At 48.6% G+C, this 23,065-nt stretch overlaps 1 protein-coding gene across 4 annotated transcripts in view; it reads left to right on the forward strand.

Moving 5' to 3' along the window:
* Positions 1–349: 349 nt before the first annotated feature.
* Positions 350–23,065, forward strand: part of LOC123356638 (zinc finger protein 850-like) — a 40,395-nt gene continuing 17,679 nt past the window's right edge. Inside the window, exons 1-5 of one of the 4 annotated variants that reach the window (XM_045000002.1) lie at positions 350–767; positions 1,031–1,119; positions 5,239–5,365; positions 15,475–15,588; positions 15,908–18,499. In XM_045000002.1, coding sequence (XP_044855937.1) covers positions 1,078–1,119; positions 5,239–5,365; positions 15,475–15,588; positions 15,908–17,976 — 2,352 coding nt within the window. In that variant the 5' untranslated portion in view covers positions 350–767; positions 1,031–1,077 and the 3' untranslated portion in view covers positions 17,977–18,499. Of the gene's footprint in view, positions 1,120–5,238; positions 5,366–14,187; positions 14,207–15,474; positions 15,589–15,907; positions 18,500–23,065 lie in introns of those variants that run through there. The other 3 variants (XM_045000010.1, XM_045000003.1, XM_045000009.1) reach the window with 3 other exon arrangements.

Here is a 23,065-nt window from a genome sequence, read left to right on the forward strand (position 1 = left end):
CTGTCTGACCACCCACCCACCTGCCAGGTCCCTCTTCAACCCCCTCCCCCACCAGACACCCCCGCCGCTGGCCCCTGGGTTCCTCCTCACCCCCCCTTTCCCTGAGAGATACCACCCCAGCCTGCCGGGTGATGGCTAACTCCCCTTCCCCTGACAGACCCCTCCCCACCCGCCGGTCCCTCCTCACCCCCCTTTCCCAGCGAGACCCCCTCCCCACAAGCCAGGTCCCACCTCACCCCCCCACCCCCTGTAAGCCCCCCCCCCACCTCCCAGGTCCCTCCTCACCGCCCTTCCCTGCGAGACCCCCCTCCCCACCTGCCAGGTCCCTCCGCATCCCCCCTCCCTTGCTAGACCCCCCCCTTTCCCAGTCTGCTGGGTCCCTCCTCACGCCACCAGGTCCCTCCTCTCCCCCGCCAGACGCCCCCTCCTGACCGGGTACTCCTCACCCACCCACACAGCGGGTCCCTCCTCATCCCCCTTCCCTGCAAGACCCCTCCCAGCCCGCTGAGTCCTGCCTCACCTCCCCCTCCCGGGCCAGACCTGCCCCCACCTGCCGGGTCCCTCCTCGACCCCCCTCTCCCGCCAGAGGCCCCCTCCTTCCAGGTCCCTCCTCACCACCCCTCTCCCCCGCAAGCCCCTCGGGGCACTTCTCACCCGCTGGGTCCCTCCTCATTCGTCCTCCCCCATGAGACTTCCTGCTGGCTGTGTCCCTCCCAGGAGAGGAGAGATGGGATGAAGGGGAGGGGGCGAGGCCTGGGGCTGGAGAGGTGAGGCAGGGAGCTAGCCTCACTCAGGGGAAGCTTCATCCTCCACCCACACTTTCCCTGTCTGTGCTACTTCCCTCTCAAATGCTGATAGAAATTCCCTCTAGTGCTTCCCTTTTCTCTCTCATTATCACCTATGAAGTGTTTTCCCAGTGTGACAGAATCTAGGATGTCCATCTGCAGGGAAAGGGATTGGGGGAATTCTGATGTGAAATGAACTAAAGCCTGTTCTGAGACCTCCACAATTGCCCTTCTCGCCCTGCCAGGCTGCAGAATGATGCCCACATGTTGCTCCAGCTAATCCCGTCCTCCCATGGGACAGGAAAGAGAAATGGCTGCAGAGGAGCCAGTTCAGGTAGGGATTATCGGAGGGTTGCTGGTGGGTTTGTCACGGAGTGTGGGGGAGTCAGGCCCTGCACCCCCGGGCTCCCTGCCGATTCACCAGGACTCTCAGCCAGCCAGTAAAGCAGAAGGTTTATTTAGACGACAGGAACACAGTCCACCACAGGTCTTGCAGGCACAGATAACCGGATCCCCCCTGTTAGGTCCATCTTGGGACCCCACAGCCCCCCTCGGGGATCAGAGCCCTCTCTCCCTGCTTCCCCTCTTTTCCCCAGCCAACTTCAGTCTGCCCAACCCCCACCCCGGCCCCTCCTCTCTCCTCCGCTTCTTTCCCGGGCCAGAAGGTCACCTGACCCCTTTGTCTCCAACACCTTTAGCCAGCACCTTTGCAGGGAGGGGCCCGGCCATCAGTTGCTAGGAGACAGAGTGTCAGGCATTTGGCTGCATGGACTTTTGCTGCTAGATACTTAGGATCTGTACCCAGCCCCCAGTAAGACCAGTCCCACTTCGTCACAGGTTCCTGCTGGAGGAGAGGGACAGCAAATACACAGGAGTTGGGAAGGTTTGCAAAGTCTGGTCTGGAGGTTGGAGCGGGGCAGGAAATGCACAGGATGGAGAAAGGGAGGAGGACCGGGTGTGGCAAACCTGCTGGGAGTTGTTTAATAGGCCTAGATTCTAGGAATAGACCCTTGAGGTTCGGAGGTGGAAATGCCCTAATTTGTGGAAGAGGAAACAACCCACCTAGATGGGGCTAGGAAAAGTGACCAGACTCCCAGTGATGGAGCCTGACCTCACTAACCAACAGCTGCTGTGAGATATGAAGGGGGCACCCAGCAGTCAGGCTTAGGGGAGATGCCCCTCCCCTCATATCCACTTCCTCACAAGGAGGAGAATGTTGTGCTTCCTACCCATGTCATGGTGATGTCGTGGTGGGTGTCTGCTGTAGACCACCAGACCAGGAGGATGAGATAGAAGAAGCTTTCTTTGGACAACTAACAGAAGTTTCCAGACCACAGGCCCTGGTTCTCATGTGGGACTTCAATCACCCTGACATCTGCTGGGAGAGCAATACAGCGGTGCACAGACAATCCAGGAAGTTTTTGGAGAGTGTTGGGGACAACTTCCTGGTGCAAGTGCTGGAGGAACCAATTAGGGGCCATGCTCCTCTTCACCTGCTGCTCACAAACAGGGAAGAATTGGTAGAGGAAGTAGAAGTGGGTGGCAACCTGGGCAGCAGTGACCATGAGATGGTCGAGTTCAGGATCCTGACAAACGGAAGAAAGGAGAGCAGCAGAATATGGAGCCTGGACTTCAGAAAAGCAGACTTTGACTCCCTCAGGGAACTGATGGGCAGGATCCCCTGGGAGGCTAATATGAGGGGGAAAGGAGTCCAGGAGAGTTGGCTGTATTTTAAAGAAGCCTTACTGAGGTTGCAGGAACAAACCATCCCAATTTGCAGAAAGAATAGCAAATATGACAGACAGCCAGTTTGGCTTAACAGAGAAATGTTTGGTGAGCTTAAACACAAAAAGAAAGCTTATAAAAAGTGGAAACTTGGACACATGACTAGGGAGGAGTATAAAAATATTGCTCGAGCATGCAGGGGTGTAATCAGGAAGGCCAAAGCACAACTGGAGTTGCAGCTAGCAAGGGATGTGAAGGGTAACAAGAAGGGTTTCTACAGGTATGTTAGCAACAAGAAGATGGTCAGGAAATAATGGGACCTTTACTAAATGGTGGAGGCAACCTAGTGACAGATGATGTGGAAAAAGCTGAAGTACTCAATGCTCTTTTTGCCTCTGTCTTCACAGACAAGGGCAGCTCCCAGACTGCTGCACTGAGCAGCACAATATGGGGAGGAGGTGAGCATCCCTCAGCGATGAAAGAACAAGTTAAGGGCTATTTAGAAAAGCTGGACATGCACAAGTCCATGGGACTGGATCTGATGCATCCGAGGGTGCTGAGGGAGTTGGCTGATGTGATTGCAGAGTCATTGGCCGTTATCTTTGAAAACTCATGGCGATCGGGGAGGTCCTGGACGATTGGAAAAAGGCAAATGCAGTGCTCGTCTTTTAAAAAAGGGAGGAAGGAGAATCCAGGGAGCTACAGACTGAGCCTCACCTCAGTCCCCGGAAAAATCATGGAGCAGGTCCTCAAGGAATCTGTTCTGAAGCACTTGGAGGAGAGGAAGGTGATCAGGAACAGTCAGCATGGATTCACCAAGGGCAAGTCATGCCTGACCAACCCTATCGCCTTCTATGATGAGATAACTGGTTCTGTGGATATGGGGAAAGTGGTGGACATGATATACATTGACTTTAGCAAAGCTTTTGATATGGTCCCCCACAGTATTCTTGTCAGCAAGTTAAAGTAGTATGGATTGGATGAATGGACTATAAAGTGGATAGAAAGCTGGCTAGATCATCAGGCTCAATGGGTAGTGATCAACGGCTCGATGTCTAGGTGGCATCCGGTATTAAGCAGAATACCCCAAGGGTCGGTCCTGGGGCTGGTTTTGTTCAACATCTTCATTAATGATCTGGATGATGGGATGGATTGCACCCTCAGCAAGTTTGTGGATGACACTAAGCTGTGGGGAGAGGTAGATAAACTGGAGGGTAGGGATAGGGTCCAGAGTGACTTAGACAAATTGGAGGATTGGGCCAAAAGAAATCACATGAGGTTCAACAAGGACAAGTGCAGAGTCCAGGCACTTAGGACAGAAGAATCCCATGCACTGCTACAGGCTGGAGACCAACTGGCTAAGCGGTAGTTTTGCAGAAAAGGACCTGGGGATTACAGTGGATGAGAAGCTGGATATGAGTCAACAGTGTGACCTTGTTGCCAAGAAGGCTAATGGCAACAAGGGGGAGGGATAGCTCAGTGGTTTGAGCATTGGCCTGCTAAACCCAGGGTTGTGAGTTCAATCCTTGAGGGGGCCACTTAGGGATCTGGGGCAAAAATTGGTCCTGCTAGTGAAGGCAGTGGGCTGGGCTCGATGACCTTTCGAGGTCCCTTCCAGTTCTAGGAGATTGGTATATCTCCTATTATTATTATTATATTGGTCTGCATTAGTAGGAGCATTGCCAGCAGATCAAGGGAAGTAATTATTTGGCACTGGTGAGGCCACATCTGGAGTATTGCATCCACTTTTGGGCCAGAAGGGATGTGGACAAATTGGAGAGAGTCCAGCGGAGGGCAACGAAAATTATTAGGCGGCTGGGGCACATGATTTACGAGGAGAGGCTGAGGGAAGTTGGCTTAATCTGCAGAAGAGAAGAGTGAGGGGGGATTTGATAGCAGCCTTCAGCTACTTCAAGGGGTGTTCCAAAGAGGCTGGAGCTAGGCTGTTCTCAGTGATGGCAGATGACAGAACAAGGAGCAATGGTCTCAAGTTGCAGTGGGGGAAGTGTAGGTTGGATATTAGGAAACACTATTTCACTAGGAGGGTGGTGAAGCACTGGAATGGGTTACCTAGGGAGGTGGTGGAATCTCCTTCCTTGGAGGTTTTTAAGGTCAGGCTTGACAAAGCCCTGGCTGGGATGATTTAGTTGGTGTTGGTCCTGCTTTGAGCAGGGGGTTGGACTAGATGACCTCCTGAGGTCTCTTCCAACACCAATCTTCTATACCAGTGAGCTCTCCCTGGACCCTGCTAGGGACTCCCTCAACTCTATCATTCTCAGACTAGTAGGAGTGTGATGGATCTGCTGAGAGAGAAGGGGCTCTCTCTTTGTGCCCTCACCCTCATGTTTTCTGGATGCTCTAATACTTGATAAGTTTGTGCAGGCTAGGTCCCTTAGGGGCTATTAGCCAGGATGAGCAGGGATGGTGTCTCTAGCCTCTGTTTGCCAGAAGCTGGGAATGGGCAACAGGGGATGGGTCACTTGATGATTATGTGCTCTGTTCAGTCCCTCTGCAGCTCCTGGCATTGGCCACTGTCAGAAGACAGGTTACTGGGCTAGATGGACCTTTGGTCTGACCCAGTATGGCTGCTCTTACGAGCGGTGTGCGGGTAGGACTCTGTTGACTGCAAGCTACCCAGAGCTTCCATTTGATTGGCTCCTTTCCCCGTTGAATAATGGGGCTGTGACTGGGGCAGCAGGTACTGAGTGTTGGATTCTTGCTCTTTCAGGGGCCGGTGACCTTCGAGGAGGTGGCTGTGTATTTCACCAGGGAAGAGGGGACTCTCCTGGACCCCACCCAGAGAGCCCTCTACAGAGACATGATGCAGGAGAACTATGAGAATGTGACCTTGCTGGGTAAGGATTCCTGTCCCCTCGGTTCTTAGAAGGGGAAATGCAGAGTTAAGTTTCATGGCATCCCCACAATGCAACCTCTACTCTGCTCTATTTCAGCATCACCCCGACAAGCCAGTGACCCACATACTAACACTCTGCCCTCCCCGCTACAGAACACTCTGGGAACAGGGCACAGGGGCAGTTCAGCACAAAGTCTAACAACTTCACTTTGCTAAGGCAAAACTTGGGATTAGGTCCAGTGTAAAGATGAGAAGCCTCCGACCCCCGGCTGGCACTCAAACACTGAGCCTTTTCCACACAAAGCAGCTCAGACTTGCAAAGTGAGATCACCCCTTTGCCCTGTCCCTGAGGATTCCTTCTGAGTCACTGACTTCACGTTGCCCTCGCTGAACCCTGGAAACAAGTAGCACATGTGCCACCAGACTGCAGACAATCTCCGTGACAAGAACACGCCCTTGTTCTCCTTCACTGACACAACCTACAGCCCTCAGCATGGAAATGGGGCAGACTAGGTCCTCCAAGTTCCACACGCACCTCCCTTCCTGTCACAGTCACAGCTCTGCCAAGCTGCTCCCAGTAATCCATCCAGCAACAAATTACAGCTACGCTGACGCAGTGCACGCGGCTGGAGGGGATGCCGATAAATGCTGGTATTCCCATCTGTGGAACACAGCACAAACAATGGCACGTTCTCTTAGTCCTTCTTTGTAACTATTCTAGGTTTATAGGTTTTTATGGCCAGAAAGGACTATGAGGTCACCTAGTCTGACCTCTTCTGTAACACAAGCCACAGAATTTCATCCAGTTACCTTGTGTTGAGCTGTATACCTCATGTTTGACTAAATCATCTTCCAGAAAGGCATCCAGTCTTGACTGGAAGACTTCCTGAAATGAAGAACTCTCCACTTCCGTTGGTAGTTTGTAAACCTTTGTACCAGCCTTGCTGAACTGTTTCCAGTGGCTAGTGTCAACCCCAGGGTTATGGAAGGGGCAGAGATGAGGTTGTGTTTTAGATGTGGCATGTACTCTGCATGAGTGTAGTTTATCGGTATTTAATTACATTGATTTTTGGAATGGGGGAGGGGGGTTGTTTTTTTTTTTTTTTTGCCACTATAACTGTCTACCCTAGAGCTTTCCCCAACATAGCTATGTTAGTGAGCAGTATGATTTTTTTTTTTTCACACCCTATCCTCTTTTCATGCAAGGGGTTGTTCCCAGTCCACAAATAAGTTCACAGCACTGTTCTAGGTTCCAGAGTTATAAGTCCTAATGGTCAGAGTCTATAGGATTGCCCTTATCCGAAGGGCAGAAAGGCCTAATGGCCAGAGTCATTTGGGTTGCCCTGATCCTTTCAGTGGTATGGCGTAGCGGCTAGGATAAATTAGATTACCCAGGGTGGAAAGGTCTAGCGGCCAAAGTCAAGGACAATGGGCTGCCACCTAGGGGTGGGTGGTGGCCAGGGTAGGGGGACCCAGGTCCTCCGTGCTCCACCAGGTACCAGCCCAGGGTCCTGTCTGGCAAAGGTCTGTGCCACTGAGTCAAGTGCAACACGCTGACTGTTCTCAGCCCTGCAGCCGGCATCCCCCTGGGCTACTTCCTACTATGCTGGTGTCTGGGTCTCCGCCTGGGTCTCGGTGGCCCTTGCTCCTGCTGTCAGCACCTCTGGTGCTTCCTGGTCTGGAGCCTGCAGCAAGTGTCCTTCCTCTTCAGCTGTCAGCCCAGACTGAGCTGAGCTGCTCCCATTTATATGCCTGCTACATTTGGAGCATGCCCAGTAGGGCTTGGTGGGCGTGGCTTCCACAGCCCACAGTGCAGAGTGAACCTGGCCAGACAAAAGTGACATCCTGGCCCTCCAAGCTGGGGGTTAGGCACATGGGGAACAACCCTCTCCCGTAAAAAAATAAAATGTTACGGAAACAGCGGCTGAGAAATCGACCTTCACTGCAGCGGTTCTCAAACTGTGGGTCGGGACCCCAAAGTAAGTTGCGACCCGGTTTTAATGGGGTCGCCAGGGCTGGTATTTAGACTTGCTGGGGTCTGAGCCTGCCACCTGGGGCCGAAGCCCAAAGACTTCAGCCCTGGGGAATGGGGCTTGGGCTTTGGCTTCAGCCCTGGGCAGCAGGACTCAGGTTACAGGCCCTCACACGGGGCTCAGGCCCTTGGGCTTGGGTTTTGTCCCATCAACCTACCCAGGACAGTGGGACTTGAACTTTGCTCCCTCCCTCCCTCCCTCCCCCCCCCTGCCCGGGGTGGCGGGGCTCCGGTGGGCTCAGGCTTCAGTCCCTCTTCCTGGGGCCCTGTAGTAATTTTTATTGTCAGAAGGGGGACGTGTTGCAATGAAGTTTGAGAATCCCTGCTTTACTGTGTGCGATGTCCTTCAGGAGTCAAACACCCCTATGACTTCCAGTGGTGAAAGCCGAAAGGAAGCCACTGGCATGAAGACTGAAGTGTTCAACACCAAGACAAAAAACAAACTTGTTTTTTTGGAATGTACAGACAATGTACGAAACACAGAAGCTAGTTCAGGTCCCAGCAGAGATGAGATGCTACAGCTTACGTATCCTGGGTGTCAGTGAGAGCAGATGGACGGGATCAGGAAGATTAACAACAGCCTCATTAGAAACTTTGCTGTATTCTGGACAGGATGATGGACAACACCATAACAGTATTGCCATCCTTTTGAAGAAGGGAGTGGAGCGGTCCCTGCTTTAGTGGAAGTCCATCAGCAGCAGAATTAGGAGAGCCAGACTGAAAGGGAAATACAATAACATCACCCTGATTCAGTGCTACGCTCCGACAAATGACTGTGATGAAGAAGCAAAGGATCTACCTTATACTACAGGCGGAGTTAGAGAGAGTACCACGCCACGACCTAACTATCATCATGGGAGACCTGAATGCCAAGGTCAGTAAGGACAACACAAACAGTGCCAGAGCAATGGGAAGACATGGGTGTGGCATGATGAATGAAAACGGAGAGGCTTGTTGATTTCTGCAATATGAATGATCTAGTTATCAGCGGAACCCTATTTCAACATTGTGAAATTCACAGTCTGACATGGTGTTCTCCAAATGGCAGAGCTAAGAACCAGATTGACCAATGTCAAATGGCGACACTCATTGACAGGTGTGAAAGTGAGAAGGGGAGCAGATATTGGCAGCGACCACCACCTTGTGACAGCCTCCATCAAGCTAAAACTGAGAAGTGTGGGTCCACCAAACAAGGGACGTAGACATTATGATGTTGACAAGCTAAAGTCCCGTGAACTATAGAAAGCCTTCATTCTGTAGTGAAAGAACAGGTTTCAGGCACTTGCAGACATTGATGAAGAGGAGGAGAATGCAGATGAGGAGATTAACACAAAGTGGGACAAAGTAACAACAATCTATGAACAGCGCAGCGAAGCCTGTCTAAGCCAGAGGCAGAAGAGAAGAAATGAGTGGATTACACCCAGCACATGGAACACCATAGAAACCAGACGAGCCCCGAAGGAAAAAAGTTTTAGACATAAAATCCCAGAAGCTAAAGGACAAATACCATGAGCAGTATAGCAAGGCACACTGGGAGATCAAACGCCCTGTGAATGTGGACAAACAACATTATATTGATAATCTAGCAAAACAAGGCGAGGAGGCAACTGCTCGTGGTGAACAAGGAACCGTCTACAAAATCTTACCAGTGGTAAACGCCAGACACCAACAAACACTCTCATCAGGGACACAGAAGGCCACCTATTGACAACAGAAAAAGAACAAGAAATGCACTGGACAGAGCATTTCAAAGAATTGCTGAACAGGTATCCACCTATAGAGGAAGCAAACATCCCAGAGGCAGAAGATGATCTTGATATCAACACAGACACACCAACAAAGCAAGAGATCATTCAAGCCGTCAAATCCTTAAAAAATGGGAAAGCTCCTGGCAGGGATAATGTGAATGCACAATTATTCAAGGTAAATTCTGAGTTAGCGGCATCTATCCTGGCCTCTCTATTCACATCAGTCTGGGAAAGGGAAAAAGTGCCAGAGGAGTGGACCAATGGGTTTATAGTGAAGATATCAAAGAAAGGAACTCTCAGTGATTGCAATAACTGGCATGATATCACACTTTTATCTGTGCCAAGCAAGGTATTGTGTAAGATCATAGTCCAGCATACATCAGAGGCGGTTGAGAGCGTTCTCAGAAAAGAGCAAGGCAGTTTTTGAAAAGGGCGTGCATGCACAGACCAGATCTTTGCTCAATGAAACATAATAGAACAATGCTTAGAATGGAAATGGCGCCTCTACATAAACTTCTTAGACTTCAAGAAGGTTTTTGATAGCATTCACAGGACCGGCCTATGGCACATTTTGTATAATCAACATTATCAAAAGCATCTATTCTAACTTCACATGCAGTATTGATCACAGTGAGCTCAGTTTTGAAGTCAGAACAGAAGTATGTCGGGGTGTTTCATCAACGACTTAGATATTGGCATAGAAAGGACGCTTATTAAGTTTGCAGATGATACCAAACTGGGAGGGATTGCAACTGGTTTGGAGGACAGGGTCATAATTCAAAATGATCTGGACAAATTGGAGAAATGATCTGAGGTAGACAGTATGAAGTTTAACAAAGACAAATGCATAGTGCTCCACTTAAGAAGGAACAATCAGTTTCACACATGCAGAATGGAAAGAGATTGTCTAGGAAGGAGTACGGCAGAAAGGGATCTAGGGGTTATAGTGGACCACAAGCTAAACATGAGTCAACAGTGTGATGCTGTTGCAAAAAAGCAAACGTGATTCTGGGATGCATTAACAGGTGTGTTGTGAGCAAGACATGAGAAGTCATTCTTCCGCTCTACTCTGTGCTGGTTAGGCCTCAACCATAGGCGGCAGGTTCGTATAATTTTTGGTGGGGCCCAAAATGGTGGTCTCCCCCCCCCCCCCCCGCTCTCACCCTGTAAGCTGATATAAAGTGAAGCTACAATGCGTCAGCACCACAAGATTACAAGGGTCAATTAAAAGTGGAAAGTCAGAAGCAGCACTTGCCTGCTTCAATATACGGTATTAAATTTTGTTGCACCTGTTGTGACAAAGTGGGAATGTTCTTAATGTTTTCTCTGAATACTGTGTGGGTGCCTCAGTTTCCCCTGCAAAGTGCCAACTGACGGTGTTGGGGACAAAGAGATCAGGTGGCCTCCTTGTCCGGAAGAGACACAAAGGCCAGAGGAGGGAGTGTCAGTTTGGAGCTGGCTGGGGAAATCAGGAGAGGCCCAGAACTTGGGTCTGGGCTCCCCACCCCCCAAGATGGACCTGACTGAGGGGTCCTGTTTTCTGTACCTACAAGCTCTGTTTTAGACTGTATCCCTGTCATCTAATAAACCTTCTGTTTTACTGTCTGGCTGAGAGTCACATCTGACTGCGGAGTTGGGGTGCAGGGACCTCTGGTTGCCCCAGGACCTGCCTGGGCAGACTCGCTGCGGAAAGTGCATGGTGTGGAAGGGCATGCTGAATGCTCCGAGGTCAGACCCAGGAAGGTGTAAGCTTCTTGCCCTGGAGACAGTATGCTCAGAGAGGAGGCTCCCCCAGAGTCCTGACTGGCTTTGTATGGAGTTGTTCCAAAGCATCCCAGCATCCCCTTCCACACCATGCACTTCCCGGAAGTCTGCAGAGGCACTGACACTCCCTCCTCTGGCCTTTGTCTCTTTTCCAGACATTAGGAGGCCACCTGATCTCTTTGTTCTCCAACACCTTCAGTTGGCACCTTGCAGGAGAGTGGCCCAGGCCATCAGTTGCCTGGAGGCAGGGTTGCAGCCATTCTCTGTGCAGATGGCATCACACTGGCCCTCTAGGGCTTTACAACAATCACACCCCCTTATCCCACCATCTAGAGCCTTAAGAAATGCATTGGGGAAACTGAGGCACACAGACAGTATTCAGAGAAAACACCTGTATACGACCAGTTACATACTTTGAAGGGTGTAAAATAATCAAATATTGTGCTAAATACAATGATACTCCAAACACCTTCAGTTGGCACCTTGCAGGAGAGTGGCCCAGGCCATCAGTTGCCTGGAGACAGGGTGTCGGCCATTCTCTGTGCAGACAGCATCACACTGGCCCTCTAGGGCTTTACAACAATCACACCCCCTTATCCCACCATCTAGAGCCTTAAGAAATGCATTGGGGAAACTGAGGCACACAGACAGTATTCAGAGAAAACACCTGTATATGACCAGTCACATACTTTGAAGGGTGTAAAATAATCAAATATTGTGCTAAATACAATGATACTCCAAACTGACCACCAAATTTAAGTTGCATGTTTTTCCCCTCAGGTGAGGGTTCTGGGGTGGGGCTGGGGATGAGGGGTTCACAGTGCAGGAGCGTGCTCAGTGCTGGGGGTGCAGGCTTTGGGGTGAGGCAGGGCTGAGGATGAGGAACTTAGGGTGCAGACAGGCTGCCCCAGGGCTAGGGCCAGAGAGGACTCCCCATCACCACCACTGGCAGCAGCAAACTCCAGGGGAGGGACCCCTCCTGCCCCCCACGGCACACACACTCTGCACATGCTCCTAGGGCCCCTCTCAGGTCCAGAAAGCTCACTCCCCTCCCCTATGATGGGTACTGGGGGGGGGGGCACAGGTGGCCTTCCATGTTGCTGCCCCTCACCATAACTTCACTGTGGAGGGGGGATGGGGCTGCCCCTTGCCCAGCATGGGGCAGAAGTGGGGTAGGCAGGGTGGTGGCTGGCTATGGGATGGGGGAGCAGGGTGTCATAAAATTCACCCAAGCCCCAGCTGCTCAGGTCTAGGAAGCCTCCCTCTCCCATCCCTCCTGTGGCGGGTGGGTGCTGGGGGAGGGGGCATTGCCATGTGGCTTCCTGCCTCCCCTGTGCAGCCTGCTGTGCCTCACTGGGGGTAGGAGTAGGGGCTGGGACTGGGGCTGGGGCAGGGGGGGAATCATAGGGTCAAACACTCACGGAAGCCCCAACAGTTGCTAAGGTGAGTGATGTCTGTCTCCTGGCCCGTTTATGTCTCCTCCAGGTAGGGGCAGGAGAGGGGAGGGGAGGGGAGGGGAGGCCCCCTCCACTCCCCTCCCCCTCCTGAGTGCTTCAGCAGCAGTTAGCACATTCCTCTTATGCTAATGCTGCAGCCCTTAGGCTACGGCAGCAGCTGCAAAGGAGAGAGAGACGCGCTGTGCGCTCTCTTTACATTCAGGCAGGGAAGCTCTGGGGAGGGGGAAAAATCTAGCTCCAAATATTGGTGGAGCAGAGCCCCTGATTATGAATATTCCTGGGGCTTTAGCTCCAAGAGCCCATATAAGTTGGCGCCCATGGCCTCAACTGGAGTATTGTGTCCAGTTCTGGGCACTGCATTTCAAGAAAGATGTGGAGAAATTGGAGAGGGTCCAGAGAAGAGCAACAAGAGTGATTAAAGGTCTTGAGAACATGATCTACGAAGGAAGGCTGAAAGAATTGGGTTTGTTTAGTTTGGAAAAGAGAAGACTGAGAGGGGACATGATAGCAGTTTTCAGGTATCTAAAAGGGTGTCAGGAGGAGGGAGAAAACTTTTTCACCTTAGCCTCTAAGGATAGAACAAGAAGCGATGGGCTTAAACTGCAGCAAGGGAGGTTTAGGTTGGACATTAGGAAAAAGTTCCTAACTGTCAGGGTGGTTAAACACTGGAATAAATTGCCTAGGGAGGTTGTGGAATCTCCATCTCTGGGGATATTTAAGAGTAGGTTAGATAAATGTCTATCAGGGATGGTCTAGACAGTATTTGGTCCTGCCATGAGGGCAGGGGACTGGACTTGATGACCTCTCGAGGTCCCTTCCAGTCCTAGAATCTATGGCTCTATGAACCCTCTTCAGCATTGCCATTGACTATGTAATGCGGCGTACAACAGAGACATGCCAAGAGGCATTAACTGGACAGCCTTCTTATCCCTTGAAGACCTGGACTTCGCAGATGATCTCGCTCTCCTATCACATACCCAACACCATATACAAGAAAAAAACAACTCAACACATTCTGCCAGCAAATTGGATTGAAAATCAACTGCAATAAGACCGATATTATGACCTTTAATATTGCCTCACCATCACCAATATGGATAGAGGATCATGTTCTCACCAATGTAGAAACATTCACATACTTGGGCAGCACCATCAGCCAGGACGGTGGAACAAGCCAGGACGTCCGGAACAGAATCAGTAAAGCCAGGAACACCTTCAGGAGCTTCAATACAGTCTGGAAATCATCAAAATACAACACCAAAACCAAACTCAAGATTTATCAGAGCTGTGTACTTCCAACACTACTTGATAGTGCAGAATGCTGGGGAATGAGAAAGCATGACGTGTCCAAACTGTTTTCATTCCATACAACCTGCCTCAGAAAAATCCTCCATATCTTTTGGCCCACAACAATCTCAAACCAAGACCTATTCACACAGTGCAGCCAAGAGGATATGAGCACCATCATTGCCAGGAGACGATGGAGATGGATTAGCCATGTGCTTTGGATGGAAACTGATTCCATCACCAGAATAGCATTAAGACGGACACCTGAAAGCAAGAGAAAACAAGGCTGCCTGAAAACAACATGGTGAAGAGCTGTGGGAGCTGAGCTGAGAAACCTGGGGCATTGCGGGGGAACCATTGAAAGACTTGCCAGAAACAGACAGGAGTGGAGGAGCTTAGTCACTGCCCTAAACACCAGAGGTGTCATGGGAACATGACGTGATGATGAATTCAGGTTCAATGGCCACAGCACATCTCCTTGAGCCAACACTTTACTGTGACAGCAGATTGCGGGAAACCCTCTAGCAGTTAACAGGGACTTAGTCTTGCTGCACGTATGTATTTCCATGTCATCAACTCACCAGTTTGACCTGTGCTGCTCTGAAATTCCAAATCCTCCCAGTATGAACTTTTTCAATAATGGTTTCCCAAAGCGGCAGTGGGCGCTATGTACTAACTGCGAGAAATGCCAAGTGACTGAGATTGGTCGGGGGACGATGAGAACCATAGTTTCAGTCCCAGCTGTGTGCAAAAAAAGTTTCAAGAGCAAGATGATTTTGTAAAAAGCTGCATAGCGGGGGTGGGGGTGAGGGCTATATCTTAGGAACCTTTTTAACAAATCAACCCATGTTTGGACCACTAACCCTTCCCTGAATGCCTATGAAAAATTTGCCCAGCAAATTTCAAGACAATCTGAATAAGCATGTAGCATTTAGGGTAGTTAGAGTAGTTGGTCTTTAAACAGAAAATAATGCGTCCATCGAGCTAGCTACTGCCTCTAGTGGAGGTGGATGACCTATGCTCATGGGAGAACTTTTCTCGTTGCTGTAGCGAGTGTCTACACCAGGGGTAGGCAACCTATGGCACAGGTGCCGAAGGCGGCACGCGAGCTGATTTTCAGTGGCACTAACACTGCCCGGGTCCTGGCCACCAGTCTGGGGGCCTCTGCATTTTAATTTAATTTTAAATGAGCTTCTTAAATATTTTGAAACCTTATTAACTTTACATACAACAATAGTTTAGTTCTATATTATAGACTTATAGAAAGAGACCTTCTAAAAACATTAAAATGTGTAACTGGCACACGGAACCTTAAATTAGAGTGAATAAATGAAGACTCGGCACAGCACTTCTGAAAGGTTGCCGACCCCTTGTCTACACTGACAAGCCCTGAGATACGACATTCAGTGACACCCCCCATCTCTTCTTTTCCTTACTGCGCTGAATCCCACCAGCCCATGCTCACCAGTCCCGGGATTTCCTACAACTCTCCCATTGTCTCTGGGGTTCTCTCTGTGATTAAGAAGCAGATACAGGGTGACTTCCCCTCTGGCTGGAGTTTTTACTTCCTGGAACATGGAGTTACTGTCTCTGTGTTTTAGGAGCCCCTTGCTGAGGAGTGTCTGGCTGGGTGTGTTCCCAGCAGAGATGGGGATAGTTAAATGCCTCATACGCAGCATGTCCTGCACCTTGGAGCACCTGGGGACCTGTCCCCAGGATTTGACAGCTTTAAAATGGGCTGGGTTAAAACCAATAGACTCTTCTTTATGAAAAATGTCCCATGAACTCCCCTGATCTCCCTTGTTTTCTATCCCCTGTGCAGGGTTTCCTGTTTCCAAACCTGACGTGATCTCCCAGCTGGAACGAGGGGAGGAGCCGTGGGTCCTGGATCTCCAGGGCTCTGAGGAAGGAGAGATCCTGAGAGGCGCCTGCGCAGGTGAGGGATCCTTAAACCAATTCAAAAACTCTCAGTGCCTGAAGGAAAGAGCTGGGACTCCCTGAAAAGGCCTTGGGAGCTCTCGGAGTTCAGGAGTATCCTCAGGAGGCCTTGTACCCTATGGGCAGCTATCGCTCACGGCTTCCTACCCATCCTCACTGACACCCGCCAGCAGCTCCCTGCCTGATGGGATGTGGAGGCAGAATTGTTCGCCTCCTCTGTCCCCTAAGGAGTTGGGTTTTTTCTCTCTCTCAAGCTCTAATTTTGGTTTGCTTTCCCCTTTTCTACCCCGTTTCTGACATTTCTCTCTCTGTCCTAGAAGGTGCTGGGATGGTGAGTGAGAACGAGGAGCTGAATCCTGAGCAGGAAGATGCTGAGCAAGTGGAAACACACGGGGGATTATTGCAAGGATCCCAAGGGAATGTGTCCAGGCTTCATGTGCAGGGAAAAGCCTGTGAGAGTCAGCACAGGCCAGAGAGGCAGCAGGGAAACCAACCCTTGAAGAAAGTGGGCAAATCCATTAATTGTCAGGGGACTCACCAGAACTCCAAGGAAATCACAGCCCAGCAGAGAATACCCACAGGAGAGAGAAAAAACACATGCACTGAGTGTGGGAAACACTTCACTCTGAACTCCACCCTCGTTAGACATCAGCGGATCCACACGGGAGAGCGCCCCTACAAATGCTGTGAGTGCGGGAAACAGTTCAGTGAGAAATCAAACCTTATCACACATCAGACAAGCCACACAAGAGAGAGACCTTACGAGTGCTGTGAGTGCGGGAAAAGCTTCACTCAGAACTCATCCCTTACTAGACATCAGAGGATCCACACAGGAGACAGACCCTATGAATGCAGTGAGTGCGGGAAGAAGTTCACTCTGAGCTCATTCCTTATTAATCATCAGAGAATGCACACAGGAGAGCGCCCCTATACATGTGGTGAGTGCGGGCAAACGTTCGCTCAGAGCTCAGCCCTATTTAAACATGAGAAGATCCACACGGGAGAGCGCCCCTATGAATGCTCTGAGTGCGGGAAACAATTCATTGAGAAATCAACATTTATTAAACATCAGACAAGCCACACAGACAAGAGACCCTACGAGTGCTGCGAGTGCGGGAAAAGCTTCACGCGGAGCTCATCCCTTATTAGACATCAGAGGATCCACACAGGAGAGAGACCGTATAAATGCTCTGAGTGCGGGAAAAGTTTCACTTTCAAATCAAACCTTAATATACATAAGAGGATCCACACAGGAGAGCGCCCCTATGAATGTTGTGAGTGCGGGAAACAGTTCACATGGAGCACAGCCTTTCTTAAACATCGGAGAATCCACACAGAAGAGGAGCCCTATGAATGCTGTGAGTGTGGGAAAACATTCCCTCAGAGCTCAGCCCTTCTTAAACATCAGAAAATCCACACAAGAGAGAGACACTATGTGTGCTGTGAGTGTGGGAAAAGCTTTACTCGGCGCTCATCCTTTATTAGACATCAAAGGATTCACACAGGAGAGAGACCGTATAAATGCTGTGAGTGTGGGAAAAGCTTCGTTTTCAAATCAAACCTTAATAAACATCAGAGAATCCATACAGGAGAGCGCCCCTACAAATGCTGTGAGTGTGGGAAACAGTTCAGTGAGAAATCAAACCTTATCATACATCAGACAGGCCACACAGGAGAGAGACCCTATGAGTGCTGTGAGTGCGGGAAAAAGTTCACTCAGAGCTCAGGCCTCTTTCATCATCAGAGAATGCACACAGGAGAGCGACCCTACACATGCTGTGAGTGTGGGAAAAAGTTTACGCAGAGATCAGGCCTTATTAATCATCAGAGAATCCACACTGGAGAGCGCCCCTATGAGTGCTCTCAGTGTGGGAAAAAGTTCACTCAGAGCTCAGGCCTTATTAATCATCAGAGAATCCACACTGGAGAGCGCCCCTATGAGTGCTCTGAGTGCGGGAAAACGTTCCCTCATAACTCAGCCCTTATTAAACATCAGAGGATCCACACAGGAGAGAAACCATATGAGTGCTGTGAGTGTGGGAAAAGCTTCACTGAGAAGTCATCCCTTATTAGACATCAGAGGATCCACACAGGAGAGAGACCATATGAATGCTGTGAGTGTGGGAAAAGGTTCACTTTCAAATCAGACCTTAATAATCATCAGAGGATCCACACAGGAGAGCGCCCCTATGAGTGCTGTGAGTGCGGGAAACAGTTCACTTGGAGCACAGGGCTTACTATTCATCGGAGAATCCACACAGGAGAGCGACCCTATACATGCTGTGAGTGTGGGAAAAAGTTCACTCAGAGCTCAAGTCTCATTAATCATCAGAGGATCCACACACGAGAGCAGCCTGTGAATGCTGTGAGTGCGGGAAAGGTTTGATCTGGAGCTCACACCTTAATACAGTAACTCCTCGCTTAATATTATAGTTCTATTTCTGAAAAATGCTACTTTAAGTGAAACAATGTTAAGTGAATCTAATTTCCCCATAAGAATTATTGTAAATGCGGGGGGTGTTGTGTTTAGGTTCCAGGGAAATTTTTTTCGCCACACAAAAGACTATATTTTTATACATACATATATATATAATATACAAACATAGTATAAGTTTTAAACAAACAATTTAATACTGTACATAACAGTGAAGATTGTGAAGCTTGGTTGAGGTGGTGAAGTCAGAGGGTGGGATATTTCCCAGGGAATGCCTTACTGCTAAATGATGAACTAGCACTCGGGTGAGCCCTCAATAACAATACATTGTTATTAATGTAGCCTCATGCTCTACAAGGCAGCATGGATGGAGGGAGGAGACACAGCATAGCGGAGAGAGACAGAGACACACACCATGTGTGTGAGTGAGAGAGGGAGAGACAGAGACACACACAGTATGTGTATGAGAGAGAAGCACATTGCCCCTTTAAGTACACTGACCCCACTCTAGGTACACTGCCTTTTTAAGTAGATCAGCAAGTTGAGAGAGCAGCTGCTGCCAGCTCCCTCCATCCTGAGCCCTGAGAGTGTTTGTTGGTGTCTGCCGTTTACCACTGGTAAGATTTTGTAGACACAACAAAATGGGGTGAGTCGGCGGGATTACCTCCTCCTCCATTACTGTCACTAGGCCTGAAGTTCAGCAGTTTCTCTAAACTCATTATTTCTAGACTGATTCTTGCCTGCATATTTATACCTGCCTCTGGAAATTTCCACCACATGCGTCTGATGAAGTGGGTATTCACCCACAAAAGCTTATGCTCCAATACATCTGTTAGTCTATAAGGTGCCACAGGACTCTTTGTCGCTTTTTACAGATCCAGACGAACATGGCTACCCCTCTGATACTTAAAAGTACTTGGTTTGTTTCAAACTAACAGGGCTTTTTACTGTGCAAAATGTGTTTTAAAAGTTGATTTTAAAAGCAGTTTGGTTTTTATTTTCCAAAATGAGGTGTATTTTAAAAAAAGTGTGTGTGTGTGTGTATATGAGAGAAAGATAGGGGTCTGTGCAAGACATAGGTGTGAGTTTTTAAAAAGTATTTGGTTGCAAACTGTTTGTTTTAAACTAACAGGATTTTTTTTTTTACTGTGCAAATGTGCTGTGTTTTTAAAATGGGGGGTTGATGCATTTGGGGTAACACTAGCTAACATTTTTGCTTGTTCTTTAACCTGAAGGCCCAAACACATATTGGGGGTGGGGAACAGAACAACCATGTGGCTTTTAAATGCATGTGGGTTTATTGAAAAGTATTTGGTTGCAAACTGTGGGGCGTTAAATTGGTGGTATGTGTGTTTCAAACTAACAAGGGGTTCTGTGCAAAATGTGTTTTAAAATGGATTTTAAAAGCAGTTTGGTTTTTTATTCTGCAAAATAAGATGTATTTTTAAAAAAATGTTTGTGGGTTTTTTGTTGTTTTTGTTGTTTTTTAAGTGGTAGAAATAAACCCCAAACCTGTGTTTGTTGTACAGCCTGAAATGGATTATTTTGTTTTAAAGCTATGACTTTTTAATTAGAAAAACACCCTAATGGATATTTTATTTTTTAAGTTTACAAGATGGTTTCATGTGTTTTTATAATAATGTTTGCTCCACAGTACGGTCAAAACATGAGAGATCCTTAGATCAGAGGGTGAAAAAGGAAAGAGACAGCTGAAAAGGAAAATTCACCAGCATCAGTGACTGATAGATGGATGAAGCCCAGTAAATATATTTTGCTTATTGGTTTGGTTGTTTTATGAGGTTTTGTATTTTAAGTAAATACATAGAATCATAGATTATTAGGGTTGGAAGGGACCTCAGGAGATCATCTAGTCTAACCCCCTGCTCAAAGCAGGACCAATCCCCAAATCCCTAAATGGCCCCCTCAAGGATTGAACTCACAATGCTCAAACCTCTGTGGGTGAGAAAGATGGTAAAGTTCAGTTTTGTAAAATGTCGCCTCCCAGCCCACCATAGGCATGGGCAACTTTTCTGATAATGCTGTAGTCAGACCTACAAGGACACCTTCTCCAGAACTGCCAAAGAACCAGGAATCTGCTTTGAGACCTTTAACAATGCAAAACAGCACAAGAGTACAGATGAAGCATCAGGGCGGTCCAAACCTCATATACGTCAAAACCAAGGACAGAACAAAAGACTCTGGTAAAAAACAACCATGCAACCACAACTCCAGTTCCTCAGCGGCCACCGCCACACCAAACCCTGAGGAAACGGTGAGTGAAAACACCCACATTCACAAACCCAGAGCACGCACTCTAGGGGTTATGAATGTGCGTAAAACCACATACATTCACAAACCTGGAGCATGCGCTCTACGGGTTGTGAATAAAAACCCAAAGACTGAAAGCTCCTGCGATGCCGAGGTATTGCAACCATGCAACCACAACTCCAGTTCCTCAGCGGCTACCGCCACACCAAGCCCTGAGGAAACTGTGAATGCCCACATTCACAAACCCGGAGCATGCACTCTAGGGGTTGTGAATAAAAAAACAAGGACTGACAAACCATTCTCCCAAAAACATAAGCTCGTCACAGCTCCCCCCATATTCTAGTATTTGGGAAGAGTTTGATGCTTCATTCAGAAAACTGATGGACGCTGTATCCTCGGGGGGGTCTAAAAGAACGGCATTCTAAAAAGATTTGGGAAAAATATGCTTTGTTCAGAACACTGGTGAACTCTGTATCCTCAGGGGGGTCTAAAAGAAAGGAGGGCTAGAAAGGGTGGCTCTGAGCAGGTGTGACTAGGGGGCCTGGGTAAAAGGGGCACCCTCCAGGGTACACATCAGCTCATGTGTAAACAAAAGGGGGGACAGCGCTTGGGGGATAAACAGATGGCTGCCAAAAAGTTCCAGGCCAGGGTCACTGTAAACATTTTAAAAAGGGCTAAAGAGGTAATGAGGTAAAAAAAAAAAAAGTGAGATGCCCCCTACTGGAGGCTCTCAAACTGGCTTGTCTGAAAATGGGGAGGCGGAATCAGACTCTGGTTTAGAAAATTCCCCAGAGGGCTCTCTAGACGGGTCCCGTTCTACTCCCAATGACCCTCATGGAGGCGCCTCGGAGTCTGACTCTCAAATAGCACCTGATGTAGAAGATGCCGCTAATGGTCCCGTAGAGGAACCCCCAAGTAACCCTGAAAATGCAGAGGTGGATATGGAGAGAGTGAGAAGTTGGCAACATGAATTACCTAGATTTGGGGGGTCGGTGTATTGTGAGGAATTTTGTTTTGTTGATCTTGAGCAAATAAATTCAGCTCAGCAGGTTGTTGAAGCCATACACCGGGGAATACAATTAGTGCTCGAGGACATTAATGGTAGGGTAGGGCCTGATGATTATGTTCAGTTATGTTTAGAGAGCCGTAATTTAACTAACCCTTTGTTTTCGGTCAGAAGAACTAGGGATGAGCTGTCTGCTGAGGATTTCTTAAATCAGACCTCAAAGCTGCTACAGAGCACTAGGGAGTTGCATGTCGATGGGACATTGCGCCTCGTTGTGACAGTTGTAAAAAACAGAGGTGGAGGCGCTCGTAGAGTTTTAAATTCTATCCTTAGTAGTCAGATTATTCATAAAAAGAGACAATGTTTAGTAGACCTGGCTTACACCGGTACCAATCTGTGTTTTGCGGGTGGACTCGTGGCCGTCATGTCTGATCGTAAACCTACGGACGCGGAACTGTTAGCGGAGGTGAGAAAGTTGCATGAGAAACTGGGGTGGTCAGATCTAAAAAAGGTTCTGCTCAGTGACGTAGCAAAGTTTGAGCAGCATTTCAGAGTTAACGTACAGGTGGTGCTGTATACGGCGAAAGGCGACTGGGGCTTTTTTAAAATGGGGGGCCCAGTGTACCCCAAGACTTATTTCATCCTGTTGCACGATGAGCATTACTATGGGGTTCTGGATGTGAAAAAGTTTTTCGGTGTGAAAAATTGTGAGTTTTGCCACATGGCGTACAGTCATGACCACTCTTGCAGGTATCATTGCCTCCTCTGCTTGAGCGTAACATGCTCAGACAGCGTGGGCGTGCAGCTGAGATGTCCTAGCTGTAGACTGTATTGTCCGTCCAAAGAGTGTTTAGAAAGACACATCGACTGCATCGAAAAAACAAGTTGAATGCCTGTCTAAAACGTTGTGTGATAAGTGTCAGTCTTATGTGGACAAGCAGCACAGGTGTAAAGGCAGATGGTGTAAGCAGTGTCAGGGTTTGATCATTGGTGATGTAGACAGTCAACTCTGTTTTATGGACAGCTGTAGAAAGCCAGAATCCTCAGAAAAGTATATATTTTTTTTATGATTTTGAATGCACGCAGGCGACTGGGTTGCACACTCCCAATGACATTTTTGCTATGTCCCTAAAGCCGGAAAAATCCTGGGAATTTAAGGGTGATGAGTGTCTTTCTATGTTTAAGACCTTTATTGGCAAAGAGTTTCGGGACTGCACATTCCTAGAGCACAATTCCAAAGGTTATGGTGCATACGTCATTGTTAGACAGTTACTGAAGGAAAAGATATGTCTAGAACTGATCACTCAGGGTAGTAAACTAATGTGTGTGGAAGTTAAGGCCCTGGGCATTCGTTTTATAGACTCTTTAAACTTCTTGCTCATGAGCAAGCTACCGGAGGCAATGAGGTTTGAAGGGTGCAAAGGGTATTTTCCAATTTTTTTTAACACTTTATAAAATCAAAATTACATGGGGCCTATCCCCGGTGTGGCGCACTATGTTGTAGAAAGCATGATGCCCAGGGAAAAAGCAGAGTTTCTCGTCTGATCTCGAGACCACAGCTCTGAGGTGTTTGACTTAGAAAGAGCTCACATATTACTGTCAGCAGGATGTCAAAATACAGAAAAGAGATTATGAAAATGATGGAGAAGTAGAGAAAGAACTGATAAATTCACTGAGATAAAACTGTGTATAGATCCATTCCGGTACATAACCAGGGTGGCCCAGAGGATTCAGGGGGCCTGGGGTCTTCAGCGGTGGGGGGGCCCC

This window comes from Mauremys mutica, chromosome 26, assembly GCF_020497125.1.
Source record: "Mauremys mutica isolate MM-2020 ecotype Southern chromosome 26, ASM2049712v1, whole genome shotgun sequence".
In the NCBI taxonomy this organism is placed as follows: domain Eukaryota; kingdom Metazoa; phylum Chordata; order Testudines; family Geoemydidae; genus Mauremys; species Mauremys mutica.